At 45.1% G+C, this 24,753-nt stretch overlaps 1 protein-coding gene across 7 annotated transcripts in view; it reads left to right on the forward strand.

Annotated features, from left to right (window-relative positions):
- Positions 1-23,836, forward strand: part of RASSF2 (Ras association domain family member 2) — a 41,530-nt gene extending 17,694 nt beyond the window's left edge. For 3 of the 7 annotated variants that reach the window (XM_067012484.1, XM_067012481.1, XM_067012483.1), the window contains 11 exons: positions 3,549-3,638; positions 5,635-5,710; positions 8,048-8,199; positions 10,195-10,359; positions 11,527-11,615; positions 13,695-13,855; positions 15,104-15,205; positions 16,706-16,757; positions 17,250-17,371; positions 18,601-18,698; positions 19,872-23,836. In XM_067012484.1, the coding sequence (XP_066868585.1) occupies positions 3,580-3,638; positions 5,635-5,710; positions 8,048-8,199; positions 10,195-10,359; positions 11,527-11,615; positions 13,695-13,855; positions 15,104-15,205; positions 16,706-16,757; positions 17,250-17,371; positions 18,601-18,698; positions 19,872-19,941 (1,146 nt within the window). In that variant the 5' untranslated portion in view covers positions 3,549-3,579 and the 3' untranslated portion in view covers positions 19,942-23,836. Of the gene's footprint in view, positions 1-3,547; positions 3,639-5,634; positions 5,711-8,047; positions 8,200-10,194; positions 10,360-11,526; positions 11,616-13,694; positions 13,856-15,103; positions 15,206-16,705; positions 16,758-17,249; positions 17,372-18,600; positions 18,699-19,871 lie in introns of all 7 variants that reach the window. The other 4 variants (XM_067012480.1, XM_067012482.1, XM_067012486.1 and 1 more) reach the window with 2 other exon arrangements.
- Positions 23,837-24,753: the final 917 nt, after the last annotated feature.

Genomic DNA, 24,753 nt, shown 5'->3' on the forward strand with positions numbered 1-24,753 from the left:
CCACTCTCCTGACCTCCCTCCCTTCAGCCAAGCCAGGATTCCCTCCCCGGGAGCTCCACACTGTCACTCCTCCTGGGCCGCAGACCTGGCTGTGCTTCTTGTCATCTGCATCACGGGGTTCCATGGCCCTGCCTCAGACTCGGCCTGTGTTCCTCACACCAGTGCTTGTGACTGTGCATGGCCACCTTCATCGCTATCGTCACCAGTAGCCAGGCATCGTGCTGGACTCTGCCTTTTACCCCCATGTCGAATCTGGCCCTTTCCAAATCTTTTTATTGATGGATCATGACTTTTTCCTCTACCTCTTTAAACTCTTTAGACTCTGTTACTCCATCCCCATTGCCTGCTTCCCTGGGACAAGCCTCTCAATTGGTCCCCCTACCTCTGTTTTCTTCTCCAATCCTTTCTCAAAGTAGACAGCAGAGTGAGATAATCATTCCAAAATTCAACTCAGATCACACCCTTCCCTTATAACTCCCCTTGTTTTCCTATTGCCACTATAAAATATCATCACAGACCTGGTGGTTTGAAACAACAAAAATACACTCTCTTACATTCTGGAGGCCGGAAGTGTGACATTGGTTTCAGTGGACCAAAACTAAGGTGTCAGTAGGGCTGCGCTCCCTCTAGAGGCTGTGGGGGAATTTCATTTGCTTGCCTTTTCTGGCTGTGTTCCTTGGCTCACGACGGTCTCTTTCTCCATCTTTCATCCACAGCGTAGCATCTTCAAATATCTTTCTCTGCTGAGGTTGTCTGTAGAATTTCCCTCTGCCTTTCTTACTAGGATACTTGTGATTACATTTAGGGTCCACCCAGGTAATCTAGGATAGTCTTCCCATTTCAAGATCCTTAATTTAATCACATCTGCAAAGTCCCTGTCACCATATAACGTGACATTGAGAGGTTCCAGGGATTAGGACCTGGATATCTTTGGAGTCCATTATTCAGCCTACCACACCCCCCATTGTACTTCAAAGTCCAAACTCCTTGACATGGTCAAGGTCCAGCACACACACCACCCCATCTTGGTGCATGCTCCTGCCTGGACCACTCTGCCCCTCACCTTTGCCAGCTCTATCGCATCACTGAGGTCTCAGTTTAGAGTTCACTTCCTCCAGAAAGCTCCTGGGACCCCACCCAAGTCCAGATCAGGTGCCTTTCCTGTGTGCTGCTGTGGCACCTGCCCTCCTCGATAGAATTGTCTTTCCCCTCATATCCACCTCCTGCTGGACCATGTACACTTGAAGGCGGGGCTGTGCCATTTTATTTGCTGTTGAACTGTTATCAGTAAACGCAAAGCTTTGACACATCTTAGGCACACAATAAATGAACGTATACATTTACATATGCATAGAAGAGGTGCTTTAAAAAAATGGGTACTCACTAGTTATGGTAATTGTCACTTAAGAAGAAAAGAAAAACTTTCTCAGTAGTCTGACTTTCTTTCCTTTTCTTTTTTTTGCAGTACGTATATACTCCAAATTGTGTGATTATTTTTTCCTTTTTTGAAGAATTGAAAAATTAAAATTTAGAGAGAACAATTGTGTTCTTGGGGTACCACTTTTGGGTATACAGGTGGGGTATGAATTTTCTGAATGGAACTCAGCCCTCCACTCCCTTCCTCCCTCTTATACCCCTTCCTTAGGGAGCCTTTGTATTAGTTTCCTGTTGTTCTTGTACCAAATTACCAAAACTTAGTGGCTTAAAACAATACAAATTTATTATCTTCTGGTTCTGTAGGTCAGAGGTCTGACATCGGTCTTCCTGGACTAGAATCAAGGTTTTGGCAGGGCCTGTGTTCTTTTCTAGAGGATCTAGGGGTGAATCCATTTCCTTGTCCTTTCCAGCTTCTAGAGGCCACCCACATTCCTTGGCTCACACCCGATTCCCCCAGCTTCAAAGCCAGCAACAGTGGTTTGAATCCTTTTCACATTATGTCACTATAGCACTGATTTTCTGCCTGCTTTTTCTATTTAAAAAATTTGTGGCAAAACACACATAAAATTTGCCATCATAACCATTTTAAGTGTACAGTTCAGTGGCATTAAGTACATTCACATTGTTGTGGAGCCATCACTGTCATCCAGCCACAGAACTGTTTTCATCTTGCAAAACTGAAACTCTATACCCATTAAATAGTAACTTGCCATTCCACCTTCCCCAGCCCCTGGCAACCACCATTCTACTTTCTTGTCTCTATGGATTTGACCTAGGTACCTCATGTAAGTAAAATCATAGAGTACTTGTCCTTTTGGGACTAGATTACTTCACTTGGCATAATGTCCTCATGGTTCATCCATGTTGTAATGTGTGACAGGGTTTCCTTCCTTTTTAAGGCTGAATAATATTACATTTTACATACACACACACACACACACACACACACACACACACACACACACACACACACACATATATATATATATATATATATATACACCCCACATTGTTAATCCATTCATCCACTGATGGATATTTGAGTGGCTTTCACCTTTTGGCTGTTGTGATTAATGCTGTGAAGAACATGGGTGTACAGATATCTCTTCAAGGTCCTACTTCCAGTTCTTTTGCGTATGTACTCAGAAGTAGAATTGCTGGATCATATGGCAGTTCTATTTTTAAGTTTTTGAGAAACTGCCATACTGATTTCCACAGCGCTGCACCATTTTACAAATTCCCACCAATAGTGCACGAGTGTTTCAGTTTCTCTGCATCCTCACCAACACTTGTTGTCTCATGTCTTTTTAATGATAGCCATTCTAACAGGTGTGAGGTGATATCTCATTGTGTTTTTTTCAAAAAATTTTATTGAAGTATAGTTGATTTATAATGGTTTTAATTTCTGCTGTACAGCAAAGTGACTCAGTTATACACATATGTATTCTTTTTCATATTTTTTCCAGTATGGTTTATCACACGATGTTGAATATAGTTCCCTGTGCTATACAGTAGGACGTTGTTGTTTATCCATCCTGTATATAATAGTTTGCAAGATTTACGTTTCCCTGATGATTAGTGATACTGAACATCCACAATCTAAAACCTCCCAACGAAGAAAAGCCCAAGACCAGACGGTTTCTTTGGTGAATTCTACCAAACATCTAAAGAAGAGTTAATACTGATCCTTCTCAAACTCTTACCAAAAAATTGAAGAAGATGGAACCCTCCCAAACTCATTTTACAATGCCAGATACCAAAGCCAGATAAGGACATTACAATTTAAAAAACCACAAAAAACTGCAGGCTGAAATACTAGATGAAAGTAAATATAAAAATTCTCAACAAAATACTGGCAAACTGAATTGCAACAGTGCATTTAAAGGATCATACACCATGATCAAGTGGGATTTTTCTCAGAGGCTGTGACAAGCAGAGGCAGTAGCCAGCAGTGTGGCATTTCCCTGGCCCTGGGTCAGTGTTGGGCTGCTCGAGCTGTGGATCTGGGGCAGGGACAGAGAGCCATGTGCTCCCCGCACCTGGTACATGGTCTGCTGAGTTCCTAAGGACACAACCTGACTTTAACCTCTGTCTTCACCTTTCAAATATAGGCCTCTCGTCTGATGAAAAGAGAAAGGAAGAATGGACTACAGTCACCAAACTTCCCTAGTCCCATGTGGACAAGATAAATACATTTCCAAGTAAGATTTTTTGCTATGCTATTGTGTTTGCAGTGGCCAGTCCCATGTGAATGGAAGCCACTGGCAGAGGAGCCTCCTCTGTGCATGACAGGAGCTCATGTGTGTGAGAAGGAGAAAGCACCTGAGTGTGGACTAGTGAGAGCATCAGCAAGTTTGCTACTATAGATAAAAAACATGCCCCCAGAGCCTGGCCATAGAAAGTGAAGTTAAGGAGGTCTTCAGGACATGGCACCCTTAGGGGTTCAAAAGAGATGATGTCCTGGAGGACTTCCAGGAGGAGGAGTTGGTGCTGGCTGCTCACTGTCTTGTCTGTGGTATACCCCAGGGAAGTCCTGGCTGGGTTGTGTCCCTGTGCTGCTGGAGTTCTGGCTAAAATGGGCACAGGTGCCCCCTGAACAGAGGGAGACAGTTTCATTGCTTTATATGCACTAAAATCTTTTGAACTCAGATTTTTGCTGATATGGCAGGGCCTAAGCCAAAGTGGACTTTTTAAAATTATAAGTTTGCAGATACATTTTAACATCCAGCACAGGGATTTGTATATATTTATGTTCTCTATCTTAACAAGATGTTTAATTTATTTGAGACCAAATTGGTATAATTCCTTTAGACGCACTTGGCCATACACAGACACACAGTTGTGTGAGCTATGGATCATACTTACCTCTTCACTGATGGATGTCCCCCAGGGCTTCTACCGACCAGTACTTTTAAATCCTAGTTTCAGATCTTTGTGTTCAAAAGTATCAAACAGCTTTTGTTTTAGGTTATTTGGAGTCACATTTTTTACTAATTCACTCCAGCTTATTTAGGTTTAGCTTGTCTGGGACTTCTTGGAGTTTCCAGCCGGTTTTGACCTCCTGTGTGGCCCCAAATCTCTCCGTTGAATGGCTGGATTTAGAGGGACTGAACTCCCTTGCCTCTTGCCTGAGTATAGGCAAAAGAACACACCTCTGCCTCCTCAAGCCCTTCCCAGGCCTTCCCTCATTCACTTTCAGATAAAACTTGATCACAGCATGTTCAGGTTTGACAGCTCTCACTCTGATCACAAAGGGTGTGACATGCTGTCTCACATTTAGCAGAGCTGTGCTCCCAGGGGGGCCACTCGGAAACCAGTATTTAGAGGCCTTGTAAGGTTTTTAAAAAATATTTTTATAAACCAAAAGCACCTAGAATAGATTAAAAAGATAAAAGCACCTAGAAGAGTACATTACTAGGGTTCAGAAGCCCCCTTATGCCCACTTCTAGTCACCACTCCCAAAGGTGAACCACTATCTGAATTCTAACACCCACCTCGAATGTCATATAAATGGAATCATACAATATGTGCTCTTTTGTGTCTGGCTTCTTTCACTCAGCGTAATATCTGTGAGATTCATCCATGTTATGTGTAGTTCATTCATATTCTCATTGCTGCTCCATTGTGTGACCATAGCTGCCTTTATTCATCTGTTCCACTCTTGATGGGAGTCGGTAAGTTTTTAAACACATGATAAGGTCATGTCAATGAAGCATAAGTCAGTGGGACCCAGACCTGTCCCTTTAAACTTTCTGAAATTCTAGGAGTTTCTGAGTCTTGTGAAGGTTTGTAGTGATTGTCCTCTCCTCACTCACAGCATGTGTGAGGGAGGAAAGGCTGTGGAGAGGCTGGAGAAATCCTGTCTATGGGCTTTTGAAGTCTGTTTGCCTCTATGAATCTATGAAACCCAATTAGCTTGGGTTTGGGGAGTGCTGTGACAGATGCCAACCTTTTTCAGCAGACCAGACCTGCCTTGGTTTTCTGGAGTTGCTCTTTATATCCAGTCTGTTCCAGGTAGTATTAACTCTTGACCTTGACCTTGAACTCTGGGTGTGTGTACGTGTATATGTACACATGTAGACAAATACCCAGACTGGAATGACTGAAGGCCAGGTTAGAGGTGAGAAAAAGAGGGAACAACTGCATTATAAGTGGCTTCACCTGAGATTGTGACACCTCTTGTATTTTTCCCTTAAGGAACGAACTTCTCCTGCATCTGAAGACCTACAACTTGTACTATGAAGGCCAGAATTTGCAGCTCCGACATCGTGAGGTAAGGAGTCCCAAGGAAGATCTGTGAGGCTCCTTTCCTGGTGGCCAGCCCAGTCTTTGTCTCCATGTCTCCTGGTCTGAGAGTCACTGCCTCTCCTGCCACAGTGAGGAGCCTCTCAATGCTAGTGATGTTATTGGGAGTCCCTAGAGTTCTTCGGAAGGAGACCCCAGGCCCAAATTTGTTCTAAGAAGGATGAGCTTTTCTGTTCCGGAGACATTCCTGCGGCTGTGTGGCTGGGCTAGCGCCAGCCTCAAAAGAACCCTCCCTTTCATGAAATGACTCTTTCAGCTAACTCTCAAGCAGCCTTCCTCCTTTTGGGCAATTCAGGAACCTCACACAGTCCTCTATGTTGAAACATCTGGACCCATGTCCTATTGCTGAAGCAACCTGGACTAGTTACATAAGCTCTGGGTGGTAACTCTTGGCCCTTCCCCACAACTGCAGCAGCCTTCCTCGAGTGCCTTCTTGGAGTGTCCTTTGTTATCCATCTGTCTTTCCCAAGCCCCCATCCTGAATCTAAGCTTACTCATACTGTATCCATTTCTGTAAAGCCTGTTTCAGATAGATGGTGGAGTCATATATACTCAAGTGTTCTTGACCAATAAGAAGGTGTGTGTAATACCCTTCTAAACACATTTTCAGGTTGTCAAGCCATGGGGATTTAATTCATAGAAACAAGTGGATATCCAGATGGCAGAATTTCAGCTACTAAGGCAGGCTGGTTGGGAATACTATGTAGTGGCTTTTTGTATGTTCCTCAAACCACACCACTTAGGCAAAGTCCTACTTTGGGTTAAATTCTGCCCTATAATCATATGATATAAAGTAATGGTGCCAACCTTGACCAGCTAGAAGGCCATGTATGACCTGTGCTTAAATAAAGCTTTTCTCCCTAAGATCCCCAAATGCCCTAAAGTTGCTCTACTCTTCTCCTGCCTTCTTTATTACCCCTTTCCTCTCTAAGGATGATCCTGGGGCCCAGGTTAGTTGTTCACTGAACAAGTGTCATCTTCATTCATGCGGCTTGTCCTGAAGATATGGCCATAGCCCAGATCTCAGGTCTTGGCCCTGCTTATAAAACATGGGTTCAGAAAGGTTTTTCTGAAACTCTAGAAAGAAAACCTGACCCTTTAGGCATTGTCCTCAAACCCTCTACTAATTAGTGGCTGGACCATTAGCAAGATTTTGGTCCTTTAACAGCTTTTCTGAGGTGTGTCCTATAGGTGATTAAAAGGTTTTATGGTGATTAGTGAGATCCACTTCTTTGGGATAAAACATTCAAATGTTTTTAGAAGGGTTTCACATTTAAATTCTTATCAGTCAACAACCCTTGAGTATAAAGTTGGAATTCTTGCAGGATTTATTCACCTCTTGGAGAGTTGTTATGTAGCACATTAGCTAATTATTGGCCTGGGAAGTTCTGCTGTTAAGAAATCTGATTAACACATCATCTCCCAACTCACGATCACACGATACTCTTTCTAAGGTAACAATTGATCTGGTAGAGGAGCTAGTGTTCTGTTGAACAAACTTAAGGAAATGTTACTTTAAATCTCCTTCAACCAGTGGGTCAGATTAACATATAACATGTTATAGCTAAAGACACATCACATTCCATAATAGGGGAGGGGAAAGTAGCTAATGGTTTTAGCTCTTGCTTCTGTTAGCAGGGTTAGTCTCACATACTTTAAGAAATGTAATTGGACTTCCCTGGTGGCACAGTGGTTCAGAATCCACCTGCCAATGTAGGGGACACGGGTTCAAGCCCTGGTCTGGGAAGATCCCACATGCTGCAGAGCAGCTAAGCCCGTGCGTCACAACTACTGAGCCTGCACTCTAGAGCCCGCGAGCCACAACTACTGAGCCTGTGTGCCACATCTACTAAAGCCTACGTGCCTAGAGCCCGTGCTCGGCAACAAGAGAAGCCACCGCAATGAGAAGGTCACGCCTTGCAATGAAGAGTAGCCCCCACTCGCTGCAACTAGTGAAAGCCCGCACACAGGAACGAAGACCCAATGCAGCCAAAAATAAAGAAAAAAAGAAAAAAAAATGTAGTTAACTTTCTTTAAAGTCATTAGTATAAAAACAACAAAAAACCATTGTTATAATTTGCACGTGTCTATGAATTTTGAGGCAACTTTGCCCTGACCTCTGAGGTCAGCTTCAGAGCCTCAGGGGTAGTTTACAAGTGGAGAGAGTGTCTTGGAGCTGGGGTGTGACTGTAACTTGGGTGCACCCAGCTGGACACCTCAAGGATGCTGTCAATTACCCCCAACAAAATGGTTCTGGCTTCCTTGGGGCTTTTCTGGGCTCACACTGCCAATCATTTTGTGGCAGGAAGAAGATGAGTTCATCGTGGAGGGGCTGCTGAATATCTCCTGGGGGCTGCGCCGGCCCATTCGTCTACAAATGCAGGATGACAATGAACGCATTCGCCCTCCTCCATCCTCTTCCTCTTGGCACTCCGGCTGCAACTTAGGAGCTCAGGGGTGAGTGAAGAGAGATGGGACTGGGGAGTGACCAGGGGTATCTGGGGGTTCCATCTATTCTCAAGCAGGTAAATGCCACATTCTTCCAGCAGCCTTGATCCCAGTTCCTATTCCAACTGCCCCCTGCCTTCGACTTGGGATGAGGAGAAAGGGGTGTATGTTGGTGTTATTAGGCTTCCATGCCTGTCACCACAATCATTGAGTAAGAGTCAGAGTGAGGAGGGGAGATGCTGAGTCAGAGAGGAGAAGCACTAAGGCCTGGGTGAGCAGCTTGCCTTCCCTCGTGGAGACCCCTAGTCTCTGAGGGGTATCGTAGTGGCCAGCCAGACCCAGTCTGCAGATTTCCAACAGGACACCTGATTCCCCAGCATCCTCCCCACTGGGACCACTCCTCATAGAACGACCCCACCCCAGAGACATTTAGGGCTCAAAACTTCTGTCCAAAGCTCTCTGTGTCTGAGGGGAACCTGGAAGAGGAAAAAGAATGTCAGGTCCTGTCCAAGCCAGCCAAGCAAGGTCTGCTTCCTTCAGGCCACACCTGGAGTTGGGTGGTGGCTTGATGGTCTTGAGAGGTCCCCTCTCCTGGGTTCCCACTGGAAGGTCTGTGAAGACTAAGCCTATTCCTCCCTGTAGCCAAATGAGTAGTTCAATGCATCTAGTAAGGCACACCCTCTTTACTGTCTTTCTGGGACTTCAGTTTTTAGGATCAAGTGACTATCCCTTGTTCCATCCTAAAATTTGCTGATACTGAATGCCTTGGGGCCAGAGCGTGGGTGGAGTGTGCCAACCTCTCAGCCAAAACCACAGTGATGTTTTTTCTGTTTTAAATAAGAACCAAGCCCTCTCTGTTGACCCCATTGAACATTTTGTTAAACTCCACAGCCAAATCTATTCTTTGCTAAAGTTGAGAGAAACCTACAATGTGGCCAAAGCCTGTTACTGATCTGGTTTCTTTCCAAGGGAATTTAAGGAGGAAAATCTTTGCCTGTCCCATCAGCGCCAGGGTCTCCAGTCAAGGTTCTCTGGTTTCATCTAACTTTGCTGGTTTCATACTCTGCTTTGTTTTCAGCACTTTCACTGTATTTGGTTTCGAGCGGGCCAAACACTTTCCACAGCGCCAGTCCAGGCCCTGGGGTGTTAACATTCTGTTCCCTAAGTGAGATGATTTTTAAAATTCCACTTGACCATGTGGCCTTTGGCTGGCCTACTAAGGGGTCTTTCACACTGTACACTTGTTTCTTTTCCATTCTCTGTGGTATCAAGCTGGTCTTGGTTGGTTCTTGAAACCTACAAATACTTTGAGAGAGTTTTCAGGAATGGTAAATAATGTTATCCCAGTGCCTGGGATAATAAAGTGAATGCCTGAACCACTGTGTTAAGAAGCATGCTGAGACCAGTTTCTGCTTTGGCAATAAAGAGCGCTTTGGACAAGGGAGTGGGAAGTGGATGCTATGGGTGCGAAATGTTCACCATTCCTGAGAGGCTCTACTCAGTTTCATTCTGGGGCTCAGAAGCCCACTGGTTATAATACAATAGGCAGTTCTTTCAGATTTTTAATTTTAAATTGTCTTCCCTTAAAATTAGCATCCCTTGGGATTTCCCTGGTGTCCAGTGATTAGGACTCTGCGTTCTCATTGCAGAGGGCCCAGGTTCAATCCCTGGTCTCAGAACTAAGATCCCACAAGTCACATGATGTGACCAAAAAAAAAAAAATTATCCTATCTCTGCTGAGTCCCAGTGTTATCAAACCACACTTGGGTCTGCTCATCTATGTGCAGTAAAGCCAATTTACTGACACCAGGTTGTGATGAAGGAAAGTGCTGCGTTTATTGCAGGTCCAAGCAAGGAGTCCAGGCAGTTAATGCTCAAAAGACCTGAACTCTCCGATGGCTTTCATCGGAGAGTTTTTTATTTTATTTTATTTTTTTGTTTGTTTGTTTGTTTTGCGGTACGCGGGCCTCTCACTGTTGTGGCCTCTCCCGTTGCGGAGCACAGGCTCTGGACGCGCAGGCTCAGCGGCCGTGGCTCACGGGCCCAGCTGCTCCGCAGCATGTGGGATCTTCCCGGACCGGGGCACGAATCCGTGTCCCCTGCATCGGCAGGTGGACTCTCAACCACTGCGCCACCAGGGAAGCCCATCGGAGAGTTTTTAAAGGCAAGGTGAGGGGAGAGGGTTTCAGGATGGTAGATGCTCTTCTGATTAATTGCTGGTGAGGTAATTGGGTGGTATTTCAGGAGTCAGCATCATCTGGTTCCAAGGGGTTTGGGGTTTACCTGCTTGTGGTCAGAATGCAGTTAACTTCTTACACCTGGTGTAAGAGGATACTTTCAGTATTTGCAAAGCAACTCATGGACATGGCTCAGGATACTATCTATAGCCCTTGAGGAGGAACTAAAGGTCCTTGACTTTGTTTTTTGGCTAAACTATTATTATCAATATTTTGTCTTGCTTGACTGTTTTCCTTAGTTTCTTCATTTTCTCACTTCTCTGATTAAATTTGTTCTTTGGAACTCAGGGAAGGCCTAGGAGGCTAAAGCTTTTTTACAAACAAGAGGAGGGGGATACAGGGAAGCCCCTGTTCCTGGGAAGCCCCCACAGGGTACTGCTTTGTTTCACCAGGGCACCTGCATTCTTCTCAATATGGGATGGTCCTAATTGGTTAAATATTATTTTCCTTTCTGGCCAAATCCTCTGTTGATTTTCAATGTGTTTCTCTGAGCTGCTTCCACTGTCCTTTTAGGCTTTGAGGAGTTATTTTCCAGCTATCATAGAAATACCAGGTCTCAACTCAGATTGCCTGCTTGTGACCCTTTCTCCAGCAACCCTGAGAACACTGCCATCAGTGCCACTTCCAAAGCTGCCCTGACTCTTGTAGCAGCCAACCTATTACTTTCCATTCCTGTTAGATGGCAGAAGCAATTTCTGAGTTATTCCTCCAACAGAAGTGGGTCTGAACTAGAATCTTGTCCCTAGAAATAAATGACCATTATTAGGGTTTTCTAAATAAGCTATAGAATTTGTACGTGCTTAGAAACTCAGCACAAGTGTTCTTTGTTGTTCTCTGTCCTGGACTTCATGTTGTTGCAAATACTGGGAACAAGCATTTTCTCCCCCCAGAACTCCCCTTCCCTGCCCAGTGCTTAGCCCAGGAGCTGGACCAGCTTCATGAGACACTCAGCACAGCCTTCCATGTCCTTTGTCACCTGCTGTGTGCTGGTACCCAGCCTTGCATAGGCCAAGTGCTCCCTTTGTACGAGTGGGGTAGGGTGGGACTGGGGGCGTTCTTCTGCAGGGGCTGAACCTTTTGTTTGTTTTCTGCTCACCAGCACCATCCTGAAGCCCCTCACCATGCCCAACATTCCAATCTCAGAGGTGGATGCCCTGCCTGAGAGTGATCAAACATCAAGTCCCACAGGTACATGCATGGTGGGAGGATCCTCCAGTTTGGGGATGACTGTGTGAAGACTGATGTGATGAATGTTGTACACTGTTACTTACGTTTTGAAAACAAGATTCACATGGTTCAAGATTCAAAACTTATTTTAAAAAAGAATTGAAAGTTTCCCATCTCATCCACCCAGAGTTTCCCTCCCTAGAAGCAAACTGAAGGCATTCTTCCCAAGATACTCTTTGCAAACACAAGGAAATACACACCAACAAAGCTTAATGGTTGGATGTCATTTCTTTTTTCTTCCCCTTTTTATGTAAGTGGCTGCATTTTGCACATCCCATTTCTATTAGTTTGTCTTGCGGATTGTTCCATACAAACCCATGGAGAACTTCTGCATTCTTTACAGCTCTGCAGTATTACATTGTATGAAAAAAATTATAATTGCTCCCTATTGATAAACATTTAAGTCATCTTTAGTCTTTTAGACAGAAGTGTAGACAGTGTCCTTATACACGTCTCATTTCACACATTTGTCAGTGTCTGTAGGCTTCTTTGAAATTGAATTTCTGGATCTGAGGCTATGTGCATTTGCAATTTTGATAGATATTGTCAGTTCGAAATTATCTTGCAAGTCCTTATATCGTGCTTATCCTGTGCAGGCATTGTTCTAAGAGCTTTAAATGAATTAACTTATTTAAACCCTCACAACAATCTCGTGAGGTGGGTGCTATTATTATCCCCATTGTATGGATGAGGAAACTGAGGCACAGAGAGTAAGTGATATATGGTATTGGAAAGGAAGACATTTTTCTCTACCTTCTAGGTTCTTCTGGCTGGTCTAAGAATTAAATTGACATGAGACAGATTAACAGGAGAAAATCAAACAAAAGTTTAATAACATGTATACATGGGAGAGACCCAGAAAAACTGAGTAACTCACCAAAATGACTGATGCCCTCACCTTAACTACCATCTTCAGCTAAAGACAAAAGAGGATGTTGGGGGTAGTGGTTTGGGACTTCAGGGGAGGAAGGCAATTCACATGGAGATAGAAAAGCAAACGTTTGGTAAACAAATGTTTGCTGGGCCTGCAAAGACAGTGTGACACAGGGTGGACTCTGATCTCTAAAAGAGTTTCCCTCACCACACTTAGCCCATATTCTTTGAAGATGTCTCTGGTGATAACTCTAGTCCAGTAATAAGCCCGCTATCTAAATTCTTCAGGCAGTTAGGGGAAAAGGCAGAGTTTCTTCCTGAGTCTTTTTGACTGAAAAATTGTTCACAACCTAAACGTTTAGAGTTATGTTTTATTTGGCGAATATTCTTAGGACTTCAAGCCTGGAAGGTAGCATCTCAAGTAACCCTGAGAGAACTGCTCTCAGGGAGGCAAAGGGGGAGCTAGGATACATAGGAGTTTTGAAACAAAGGGCAGGTAGTTTGAATGTCAAAAGATTATTGTTAATTAAAGAAAACCAGATATCCCAAGTTAAGGAGTTTAGCTGTTTTCTGTGTATGGGAAGATGCAAGAGTCTGGGCTTATTGAAATCATTACTTTGATATGAACCTCAGCTACCTGGGCCAGTATCCTGTGTTTTCACCTCCTGAGTTTCCTCAGGGGTCATCGTGGGGAGTGGCTGCAGTCTGATGGCTGCTAGATGGCAGGTATTCTTTTCCATCCTGAGTCCCCTTAGAGCTAACCAGCTCACCATCGCCTGTGGCTGCAATCTCTGATGACCGTCATATCCTTTGTTTACTGATATAGCAGGCTATATTTCATTTATCAGTCTTTTGGGGCTTGATTATTTTCAGCATGCCAGAGACATTTTGGGGTATGAAGTTTTGCTCCCCTACAATGACAGTGGTGGAGCTGGGGTTTGAACCTAGGAGTCTGGTTCTAAAGTCTGTGCTCTAAACTTTGTCACTGTATTGCTTCTTGGTAAACTATGCATCATGTTTTTCCCCCAGCAGGAAATACTGTTTTTATAAAATATATTTTTGAGGAAGCTGTAGGTGCTGTAGCATTGGTCAGGAAGAGGGTACTCTGTGCACACTGCCACATCCCAGGTCCAGACAGACAGAGCTCATCTTCCCTTTCCCTCTCAGACTCCAGGGGCCTGAAGTCCCTGCAGGAAGACACCCCACAACTGATGCGCACACGCAGTGATGTTGGGGTGCGTCGTCGTGGCAATGTGAGGACACCCAGCGACCAGCGGCGAATCAGACGCCACCGCTTCTCCATCAATGGCCATTTCTACAACCACAAGGTAGAGGTAGTAGGGTGGCAGGGGGCAAGGGCCAGCTCCAGTGGGGGCAAGACCCCTTCCTGGGCAGCTGCCACCTCAGGGCTGCAGACTCCTGGGAAGCCACTCAGACTTTGGGTCGTGAGTGGGCTGCAGGCTCTGCTGGCTCTGAGAGAGATAAGGGCCTCCGGATCAGGAGCCCTCCTAGATGATGGTGTTGTAGGAAAAAATGGGGTGCAAGAGGATGGTCACGTCCCAGGTCTCGGGTGAGTCCGGTGGCCCCAAGGCAATGGGTCGTTCGGGAATATGAGAGCAGCCCTGGGCTGTGGGGGTGATTAGTCTTTATGGGCTAGGTAATTTCATAGGCTAATAAGTGGGAGGAGTATTCTAACTATCTTGGAGAAGGGGTGGGGATTTCCATGAATTGGGCCACCACCCACTTTTTGGCCTTTTATGGTCGACCTCCACGTGGCACCTGTGGGTGTGTCATTTCGATGCTAATGTATTACAATTAGTGTATAATGAGGTGAAGGTCTGCTGGAAGTCAAATCTAATGCCATCTTGGGCCTAGTAGGTTCTAACCAGTTTTTGTGGTATCCTGTTCTTAATGGCTGTGTCATTCTTTTAATGGCTCTGCCCTGCCCCCTTTCTTCCTGTTTCATTGGGTGAGATGTGAGATGACCCCACAAACAGCCCTCATCAGAAACCCCCACATCCACCTGTTACTCTCTTTCTGCACCATGTGCCTCCAGTTGCTATGTGGCCTGACTTCTTTGTGAGTTAAGGGCTGCCCTGAAACAGAGCTGCAGAACTCAGATCACCCACCCCACCCCAAGCTAGCTGACTCTCCTTCATTCCTGCTGCTTGGTTTGAATCTGGCCCCAGAAACAAGTTCATCATGGAAGAGTGGTCACAGACCTCCTCGTGTTGAAGTCATAGTAGAAGGGGTTTTGTGCGTGTTTTATTTGGAGGGAGTGCCTCCCTTATCTGGTCCTCTTTCCCTCCTCAGCGCTGCCGTTTGGCAAGCTCAGATCCCTCAAGCCTCCTGCGGTCGGGTAGGCGTGAGCTCCTGAGCTAGGCAAAGCCCAGGGCTCTTTATTGACATCAAAGCCCAATGCTTCTACGTTGTAAGGGACAGAGGACTCTCAGAGAGCACAGGTTGAGTGCCATTGTCCCTGTCCCTTTACCCCAGGTAACAGGCCAGGACACCTGGGTTTTAGTGCCCCATCCTTGTCTGTACACCCACTCTGAGCTGGACCCCTCTATTGACAGACGTCGGTGTTCACGCCAGCCTATGGCTCCATCACCAATGTCCGCATCAACAGCACCATGACCACTCCACAGGTCCTGAAGTTGCTGCTCAACAAATTTAAGGCAAGTTCCCTCTGCTGGCTGGCCTCAGACAGTGGCATGTGTGCCTTGGGGCCCCCAGAAGTGTAGAGGTGGGGGCTATGGAGAGTGTGGGGCACAGCCACACACACAGCCATGTGTGGGGGGCACCGGGCAGAGAGGGTTTAGGTTCTTTAGACTCCACAACATCAGCATCACCAGGGAGCTTGTTAGAAATGTAGGTTCGCAGGCCTCCCTCTCCCCCAAATCAGACCCACTGAAGCGGAAACTCGGAGATGAGGCCAGGAAACCTGTTCCACAAGGCTTACAGGGATTCTGGTGCCACTGAAGCCTGAGAAGCACCAGCTCTCAGGTGCTTTATGGGCCTCCAGAGAAGGACCCCAGACCTGATGACTGGTTCAGGGCTCCATGCACATATCGACTTCTGTGTATTTGGGGAACCTACTTTGATAAGCCTTCAATAGATGTGAAAATTATAGTGCATGAGTGTTTTTGAAGTCCTGTTGCTCTGTATGTTTTCCACAATACCCTTCTAAGTCTTTTGGAAACCAGGTATTCTTATTTCTAACAGAAGCCAGTGTGTCCTAGTGGTTTAAAGCATAGGCTCTGAGTTTGAATCTCTATCTCTCACCTGCTGGTTGGAGGAGTTGGACAAGTGACTTAAGCTCCCTGTGCTTCTGCCTCACCATCTGTAAAATGAGGTTAACAGGACCCCATTACTGGTGTCAACTGAAAAAAAAACTGCACAACCTAAAAGTTGAGTTATATTTTATTCAGCGAATATTCTTAGGACTTCAAGCCCAGAAGGCAGCATCTCAAGTAACCCTGAGAGAACTGCTCCAAGGAGGTGAAGGGGAAGCTAGGATACATAGGAGATTTGTCACAAAGGGCAGGTAGTCTGAATGTCAAAAGATTATTGTTAATTAAAGAAAATCAGATATCTCAAGTTAAGGAATTGAGCGTTTTCCTACATATGGAAAGATGTAAGAGTCTGGGCTCACTGAAATCATTCCTTTGATACACACCTTAGCTATCGGGGGCCGGTATCCTGTTTTCTCATCCTGAGTTTCCTCAGGGCTCACCGTTGGGAGTGGCTGCAGTCTGATGGCTACAAGACGGCAGGTGTTCTTTGTTTCTTTCCTGAGTCCTCTCAGGGCTCACCAGCTCACCATCCAAGGTGGCTGCAATCGCTGATGGCTGTGACATCCTTTGTTTACTGATATGGCAAGCAATATTTTATTTCTCACTGGGTTGTCATGAGTATTAGATGAGTTAAAACATGTAGAGTTTGTTAGAACTGGGCCTGGCATGGTGCAATAAATGTTAGCTCTTATTACCTATTATTATTGATAATGTTACCGCCCCATTTCCTCACCACTTTTAAATGCTGTAGATAAATAGCCATCCCCTCAAAAGAACCTATCATTTATTTAGCTTTGCAGTGTTCAAGAAGAAGAAACGACCACAGTTAGGATATATAAATATATGCTTTCAGCAAGTATCTTTTGCTCCTTCCTGATTCAGATTGAGAACTCAGCGGAGGAGTTTGCTTTGTATGTGGTCCATACCAGTGGTGGTAAGTATAAAGAACACAGTATACTTAAAACTTTTAATTAACTCAAAATAGCAAGTTTAAAAAAAAAAAAAATCTCTGCCTCATTTGCTTGTTGCTTGGGTTTTGGAAACTTCCAAATATTGTTTGCCTCCAAGGCTGGTGAGCTCGCTGGATGAGTCCACCAGGGAATGCCATATATGGTCAGTAAACTAACCCTAAAACCTAACTGCCTATTAAAAAAAGAACTGGATTTTTCTCAAAGCACAGAGAAAACCAGATTCTCCAATGCAGCATCGTCCAAAGGGCTTGAGGCATGGAAGTATTGTTGAGGGGTAGGGGAGTGGCAACAGTTGCTTTGAACTGTTGAATTGTTCATTTACAAATCAGTCTCCTGACTTGTATGGCCACATATCCTGAGGTACCTAGTCCATTTGGGCCCATGAGTTGACAACTACTTAAGGTGAGAAAGGCCTCAGGCAACTCAGGGCTGCTTCTGGCTGTGTGTGGTTCCAGAGAAACAGAAGCTGAAGAACACTGATTACCCCCTGATTGCCCGGATCCTCCAGGGCCCATGTGAGCAGGTCTCCAAAGTGTTCCTTATGGAGAAGGACCAGGTGGAGGAAGTCACCTATGATGTGAGTCCCTTTTCAGTCAGATGTCTGTCCCGGGAGGGTGGGGGATTTGGTTGGGTAAACTACAACTGGGGTATAGCTTGGCTTTTTGGCCAAGGACCAGGCCCTGTTTTGTTGCTATTTCTCAGTACCAGGTTTTCTTGAAACAGTAATGACCATGGGGCCAGGAAAATGAATGCAGAAGCTAGGTTGAGGGTGTGCCCTGTGGGAGTTAACTGGAAGAATGCTCAGGCACGAAATGATTTCCATAGAAGGAATAAATTTCTTGAGGCTTTCTGGGGTACTTAAGAGGGCTGAAAAGTTTCTGTAAACCTTTTCCAAGCAACTTCAAGAAGTTAGCAGTGATTTTATAGCTTTTGCTATAGCAACAAACTTCCCCAAGTCTTAGTTACTTACAACAGTAAACATTTACTTACTTGCTCTGGATTTTGCAGGCTGGTAGCAGTGGTTCTGCTTTAGGTTGTAGGTTCAGTTCAGGTCCACATTGCATGTCTTATTCAGAGACTGAGGGTCAAGAGGCAGTGGCTACCTAGGTATGCTTCTCATGGCAGATGGCTGGAATGCAAGAAACCATGTAAGCTCCTTTGAAGCCCCCACCTGGATTTAATGTATATCACATCCACACACCCATTCCATTGGCCAGAGCAAGTCACATAGCTGAGCCCACCCTTAACAGCGTGGAGAAACATACTTCTCCCACAGAGAAGAGTTGGTAGAACAGGGTGAGGGTTCTGGTGAGGGAGGAAGAGTGGCTGCTTAACTTCAGCTCACCTGGGAGCCACCCCCACACTTATAGCCTCTCAGGAGGCAGTTCACATTTGGATGCCTGTTTGAGCCTTGAGGCACAAATCATCATTCTGAGCCATTGTTCCTTAATTTCTCTTAGGGGAGAGCAGAGAGGTTTATTGAATATTATGTGTTCCAGTCTTCCTTGCATGCCTGACAAGAGAAAGTGCTTTTCTATGTTTGACATCACCTCTCATGGATTGGATACATGAGATGAAAAATGAGAAGTTATGAGATAAAGTTATCATGTAAATGAAGTGATCTTCATCATAGACTCTATACCAGCCTTGAGAAGAATGAGGCTTGGCTCCTGCCTTTAAGGAAATCCCAGATTAGTGCAGAAATAGATTTCCCAAGGCTTTGTGCCTTATATGAGAGAGATGCCAAAAAAATTAGAATAGTGCTGGGAGGGGTCTTGCACCCCAGACTTACTTTTTCCTCCCCAGGTGGCTCAGTATATAAAGTTTGAGATGCCTGTCCTTAAAAGCTTCATTCAGAAGCTCCAAGAGGAAGAAGATCGGGAAGTAAAGAAGCTGATGCGCAAGTAAGCAGAGCCCCTGGGGTGGCTGGCTGGGTTTCTCCTGAGGCCTCGGTGAGTGGAGTCTCTGTTCAAGAACCTTGCAGGGGCTGTGAGGAGCTGCTGCCTGGGCCTGGGTCTTATGGACTGTGTTCAGGGGGCCTCCCATTGACAATGCCAGATCTCAGATCTCAGGTGGGGACTTGAAACGTCAGTGTGTTGGTCAGTCTGCTTCTCGTTCAACTTCTCATTTTGATGTGGGACATAAAATTGTTCCAAGGATTTCAGGAAGGTTGTCTCGGCAGTGGAAATTTGTCTGAGCAGAGTGACCCTAAAATCCCTTCCTCACATCCTTTCTCCCTTTTTAACATTTCTCTTCCGCAATTGCATTTGGGTTGAAAAGTCCAGTACTAAAACTTCGTTCTGGAGAGGATTTTGTTATTTTTTTGTCATGTTTAGTCATAAAGTAGAGCTACGTTTCATAGATATGGCAGAAAAATTGATTTTTTTGCCGCTAAAGTCAATGCTACATTTTCTGTGTTGTTGATAATAACTAATATGATAGCAGTTAACATTTATTGAACACTTACTATGTGCCAAACTTTAAAAATAGTTTTGCTGTGCAGTGCAAAGCCACGTTAGCCCTGCATAACAGTGCCCACTCCAGTATCTGAATTACCATAATTCAGGGAAGGGATGAAAAAACCGTACTCACCACCAAGCCATGGACCTCCATGCCTGGTAGTTGCTATAGCATCTTTGGCAAAATGCGGATACTGATATTAGATTGAACCATATGAAGTTGCCATTTTTGTAGGCTCCCGCAAAATGGTAAAAGTAATGGCAATTTCATATGGTCCAGCCTATGTGAGGATTATATGATACTCTATGCATAGTGCCTTGAGCATAGTAAGCACTCAACAAAAGGAATCCTTATTACTGTTCTTGTTATTTCATCTTCTCATTCTTCTACTCCAGACTTTCTAATCATAGTAAAATAATTAGTTTGGAGCGAGCCTCTTCAGTCCCTTTCATCCTGTTGCGGAAATGAACACAAGTAACGAAGTGGTTCAAGAGTGGGCCAGTGAGAGAAGCAAAGGGTTGGGACACTTGGCCCACATGGTGACCCAAGTGATGGGGGAGGGTCACAAGAAGGAATTTGTTGCTTTCTGCTCTCCACCGAAGCTGTTCTGTCCCCAGGTACACCGTGCTCCGGCTAATGATTCGGCAGAGGCTGGAGGAGATAGCCGAGACCCCAGCAACAATCTGAGTCACAAGGAGGGGATCCAGACGCCGTGGAGGGCATTGTTGACCTAAGAAGACTCACAGGAAGCTGGGCGCCTTCCATGGAAACGTTTAAATGCAAACCTTTCCAGCTCCCAAACCACCATGGAGAAGCCAGCGGACAACTCCCTGACCTTTCTTTCCCTGCTCCTTTCCTTCACTCATGAGGACTTTCAATTTTTATTATAAGAAGAACCCAAAATATGTGTGTGCACGTGTGTGTGCACATGGTACACATCCACATGCCTACATGATATATTCACATGCAATTCAATTCCAAGCAGCCAGCACAGGTGCTATGAGGTTGGCAGATGTTCTGCTTGTGGGCAGAAAAATCAGAGGAGCCACCGATCTGAGGGGTTTTAGATTGAAGAAAAGATTTCTCCCCTCAAGTGCCAGGAAGCAACCATACATGTCTGCTTGTGTTTAGAACGGGAAGGAGGCCCAGCAAACTCACCATTTGGGGTATTTTTATGTTAATAGATACTCTCCCTGTATCCCTAGGAAGGATCTGCAAGTGTGAGATCCTTGGCAGTTGATAAAATAATTAACAAACCATGCCCTTGGGACAGTTCTGATGGAAAGAAAAAGATAAACCATCAGTGGGGTAGATGCAATAAGCCCACAGGTTTTTACACTGGAAACTTCGATTGTTTTAAATAACAAGGACAAATGTGATGATCTGTGTGGATACCAGTAAAGAATGAATTCTGCCTCCATCCCCACCTCCCTGGCTACCTCTAGGAGATAGGGGAGCCTGATGTTTGTCTCAGCATGCCAAGCTGATGACCCCAACTCTTTGGGGCCTCCCTGAGTTGAAAGAAGTATCTTATGAAACAGGCCTCACTGGTTTGTACATGGCACCTGGTCTTGTATGGCTGGGAAGTTTCCCTCCTTAGAGAAATGTGGAGGCACCTTGCAGAATGACAGGTACCTGTAAGCCCAGCCCATTTTCATATCTAGTGGTCTTGCACTTGGAGCTGCGGCCCTGCGTTTGCAAAGTCAAGGCTTAATACTTTCCAACCACTGGATTTTTGCAAATTGCCCTCACGTCGAGTGTGGAGATGGACTCTAAGAATGAAGACTTGTCCTGCTACTGACCAAGTGTGGGGTTAAGGGATACCTTTTGGGCTGCCCCATGAAAGTGTGTAGATATGATGGAGCTTCTCTCTCAGCTTCTCTGAGCAGCCACCTGGGTGATCTTTAGAGAGATGCCAATGGAGGGGGAAGGGCAGGAAGAGTCTGTCCTTCTGGGCCCCCATTGGTCAGATCGCCAGGTAGCTCAGCTCCAGTACAACTGATACTGTTTTAAGAGTGACTAATAGATGCTTGGAGCAGGTGCCTGGCTGTGGAGATCAATCAAGCAAGGCCAGAAGCTCCTAACACTGAGCCTTGTTGTGGTAGGGAAGCTCCCCATCTGTTCCCCACCTCCTCTCCAAAGAAGGTTTGGAGAGCTGGGCAGTTGAGGAAAGAAGAGCCACTGATCCGTGCCTGCAAGGACAGTGGACCTTTGCAGCAGAGCTGTTCCTGCCCAGGCACCCTTGCCCCCTACCTGCCCCTGTGGTTTCCATGGCCTCTTTAGATGTCTCACAGCTGTAGTCTCACTGTTGACTTTCAAAAGGATGGCATGCTGCTACCTGGCATTTTGCTGAGGGTCTCTTAGCAAGCTTACCTCCTCTGTGGGGAGCGCCACCAGCCCTGTGGCGGATGGACTGGAAATCTGGAGGGCCTTAGCCTCAATCATACACCTCAGTGGGCTTCTGCAAAATGCACAGAAAAAAATGGGGGCCTGGGGAGAGGCTTCCTTTGTTACAGATGGGAAAGAGCAGTTTTGTGAATGCAAACATACTTCCTGAGTTTTGCATTGGAGAAATGACTTGGAAAACTTTTCTTCCAGTTATTTTTATTTTGAATGTTTAAAGCCTTTGTTGGCCCCAGTAATCCTCCTTGAGTGGCTAGGGAAAAAATTTTCCACAAAGCAAATTACTAATGGCTAACTTTTATTGGACAGCCATTTTTGGTTTATCAAAGTTCTCTTTAATTTGCACTAGCAATAAGATAGTGGTAAATATGGGAGTGTTGCAAAATGTCAGATTTGCCAGATCACTTTCTCAGAAAGTGATACTGAGGTAGACTTGGCTTTTTAAAGATGGGGGGTTGGGGTGGAATTGAGGGGAAATCGCATCTTACATGATACATTATACTTAATGCAGGCTGCACTTTTCCATTTTGGCTCACCCTGTTTAGAAATCATTTCTCACGTACTAATGACCCAGTCAGGAATTTCGGAAAGGTTCTTTGAAATAGCAGCAACTGAAATAGAGACCCTCTGCTGTGATGTGGAGCTCGATTTTCTCACTGGTATCACATGGCCTTGCAGCTTTGAACTCCTGGACTGATTTGTGTGGGTTTATGTAATTGTGTGCAATGAACCTGAAATCGTGTGAAGAACAAAAAGGCCAATTTACAGGTTTTTTCCTCACTTGTGAAAAGCGGCATAGCCACCTCTGAGTCTTTTTCCAGGGGCTTATGTTACAAGGTGATCAAATGAAGGAAAAACCTGAGTTTATGGTTGGGAAGGGGATCCGGTCCCCCTGGTGATGATAGAATTAAGCACAAGGTCACATTCTTAGTCATCACATTAGTGGGAAGATGAGGAGTTAAATTGTGGGGAGAGGGGGAGTGGTTACCTTGGGGAGGGATTGAAAAGCACAAACAATAGGTTTGCCTGTGCAAACTGGTGAGGAATGTGTACACTGGTCTCCAGACTTGTGGACTTTGTGAGTTGAGGTTGAGGTGGGAGGATCTCAGATTAGCCACCTACCCCTGTGACAAATGCTGAGCCCTGAGGTTGAGGTTTTGGTGTGAGACTTCAAGGAGAAATATTTCCACCCTTCCCTCCTCTCTACCAGAAAGAAAACAATACTCTCTCCTAGGGACCTCCAGATAAAGACATTTTATCATCTCTGTAGATAAGACTTTAGGATATAAAGACCAAAACAAACAAAAACACTTAAGAAACAAACTCTGTTCTCTGAGGCAAACATGTCTTGGCAAGAATTCTTTTCTTTGGAGTTGGGCTGTTATCTCAGTGTTAGGAGGTTGGAAGGAGAAATGGACCAGGGAAAGGCAGGAAGCTCTCTTTTTTGAAAAGAGACACTCTCTAAAAAAACTATTTCAAAGCTCTGTAGCACAGAGAACATGGTGCCATAGATACATCTCTGAGAGAAATTCCTATATGAACAAAGGAAGTCCAGTGCCTCATAACATCAAAACCATGATGTGAGGGCCAAGGTAGGAGGCAGAGATCTCCTTGAACACCTGTTGCAGCAGTACAAATTCTCGAGTCAAGCCTCTATGAAAATTGTTTTACACAAAGTCTTGTTGGAGGCAGATGGGATGAAGAATGATCTCCTAGAGAGGTAAAAAAGACAAATGTGGCACCCCTTCTTTCAGAGGGAATTGACAGTGTTTACCCTGTCATGGGAGGTCACAGCACCCCCTGTGTTATAGCCAGGCACCAGACATGGACAAGCTGTGAAAGGAGAGCCTCAGTTTTCCTGTGGAGTCTCCCTGGCGATCGCAGACCTGTTTCCCAGGCTGATGGTTCCTGGTGTGTTACTGCTAGTGTTTCTTAAGGGTTTCCTCACTTGATTTAGCTTTGTGAAGTATCTTTTTTTCTTAATCATAACTTGCTTTTTGAGCAATGGTACATGACCTCGTTCTGAAGTTTTGGTTCTGAAGTTATAAACTGATGTGTTTAGGTATCTTAATGTAACTTGTTAAGTCCTCAGCAGGGAGCTGTGAATTTCTGTAACATTTTGATATGTTTTAAAGCACCTGACTTAGATCTTGTTGAATAAAGCACTTTCAAAGAGAAATCCCGGGTGGACAGGTGTGTGTGTGTGTGTTGCATTACAGGAGGGTTGGGGATGGGAAAGTGAAGGTACATCCAGGAGATGCTTTGATTTTCTTTTCAGAGTTTATGGTTTGACTGCCCTCAGACTGGGTTCTAATGTTCCAAAAAGGAAGTGAAATGAGAATATTACCTATGAATCTTGAGTTCAGGCCCTGGTGGAGCCAAGAATTGTAGAAACAGCTGGGGACAGCTATTCAGTGAGGCTGGGTTTTTGTCCTAACTCTACCCTTGGCTTGTTGGGGCTAATTCACTGAACCTTTTTCTAGGACTTGGTTTCCTCATCTGTAAAATGGCCAAGCCACTGTCAGTGTTTGGGGACCTGGGCTTGCCTCTGTTGGAGGCACAGCCCCCCAGGAGTTGCCAAGCCTAAGACCTTTAGACTAGAGCCCAAGTTCCACGTGTGAGGCAAGTGTGATGGTTAATTTTATGTGAAACTTGGCTAGGTCATGGTACCCAGATATTTGGTCAAACACTAGTCTGGGTGTTGCTGTGATGGTATTTTTAGATGAGAGTAGCATTTAAATCAATAGACTTTTGAGTAAAGCAAATTACCCTCCATAATGTGAGTGGGCCTCATCCAATCACTTGAAGGCTGTAACAGGAAAACACTGACTCACCTGAGGGAGAGGGAATTCTGCCTCCAGTCTGCCTTTGGATTTCAGCTGCAACATTGGCTCTTCTCTGGGCCTCCAGATGGCCAGCCTACCCTTCAGATTTTGGACTTCCCAGCTCTCACAATTGCATGAGCCAATTCCTTAAAGTAGATCCCTGTCTATCTATCTATCTATCATCTATCTATCTATCTATGTATCATCTCTCTCCATCCTGTTGGTTCTGTTTCTCTGGAGAACTCTAACACAGAGAGAAGTTGTGTGGCTG

The sequence above is a fragment of the Kogia breviceps genome, chromosome 14, assembly GCF_026419965.1.
Source record: "Kogia breviceps isolate mKogBre1 chromosome 14, mKogBre1 haplotype 1, whole genome shotgun sequence".
Classification (NCBI taxonomy): Eukaryota; Metazoa; Chordata; class Mammalia; order Artiodactyla; family Physeteridae; genus Kogia; species Kogia breviceps.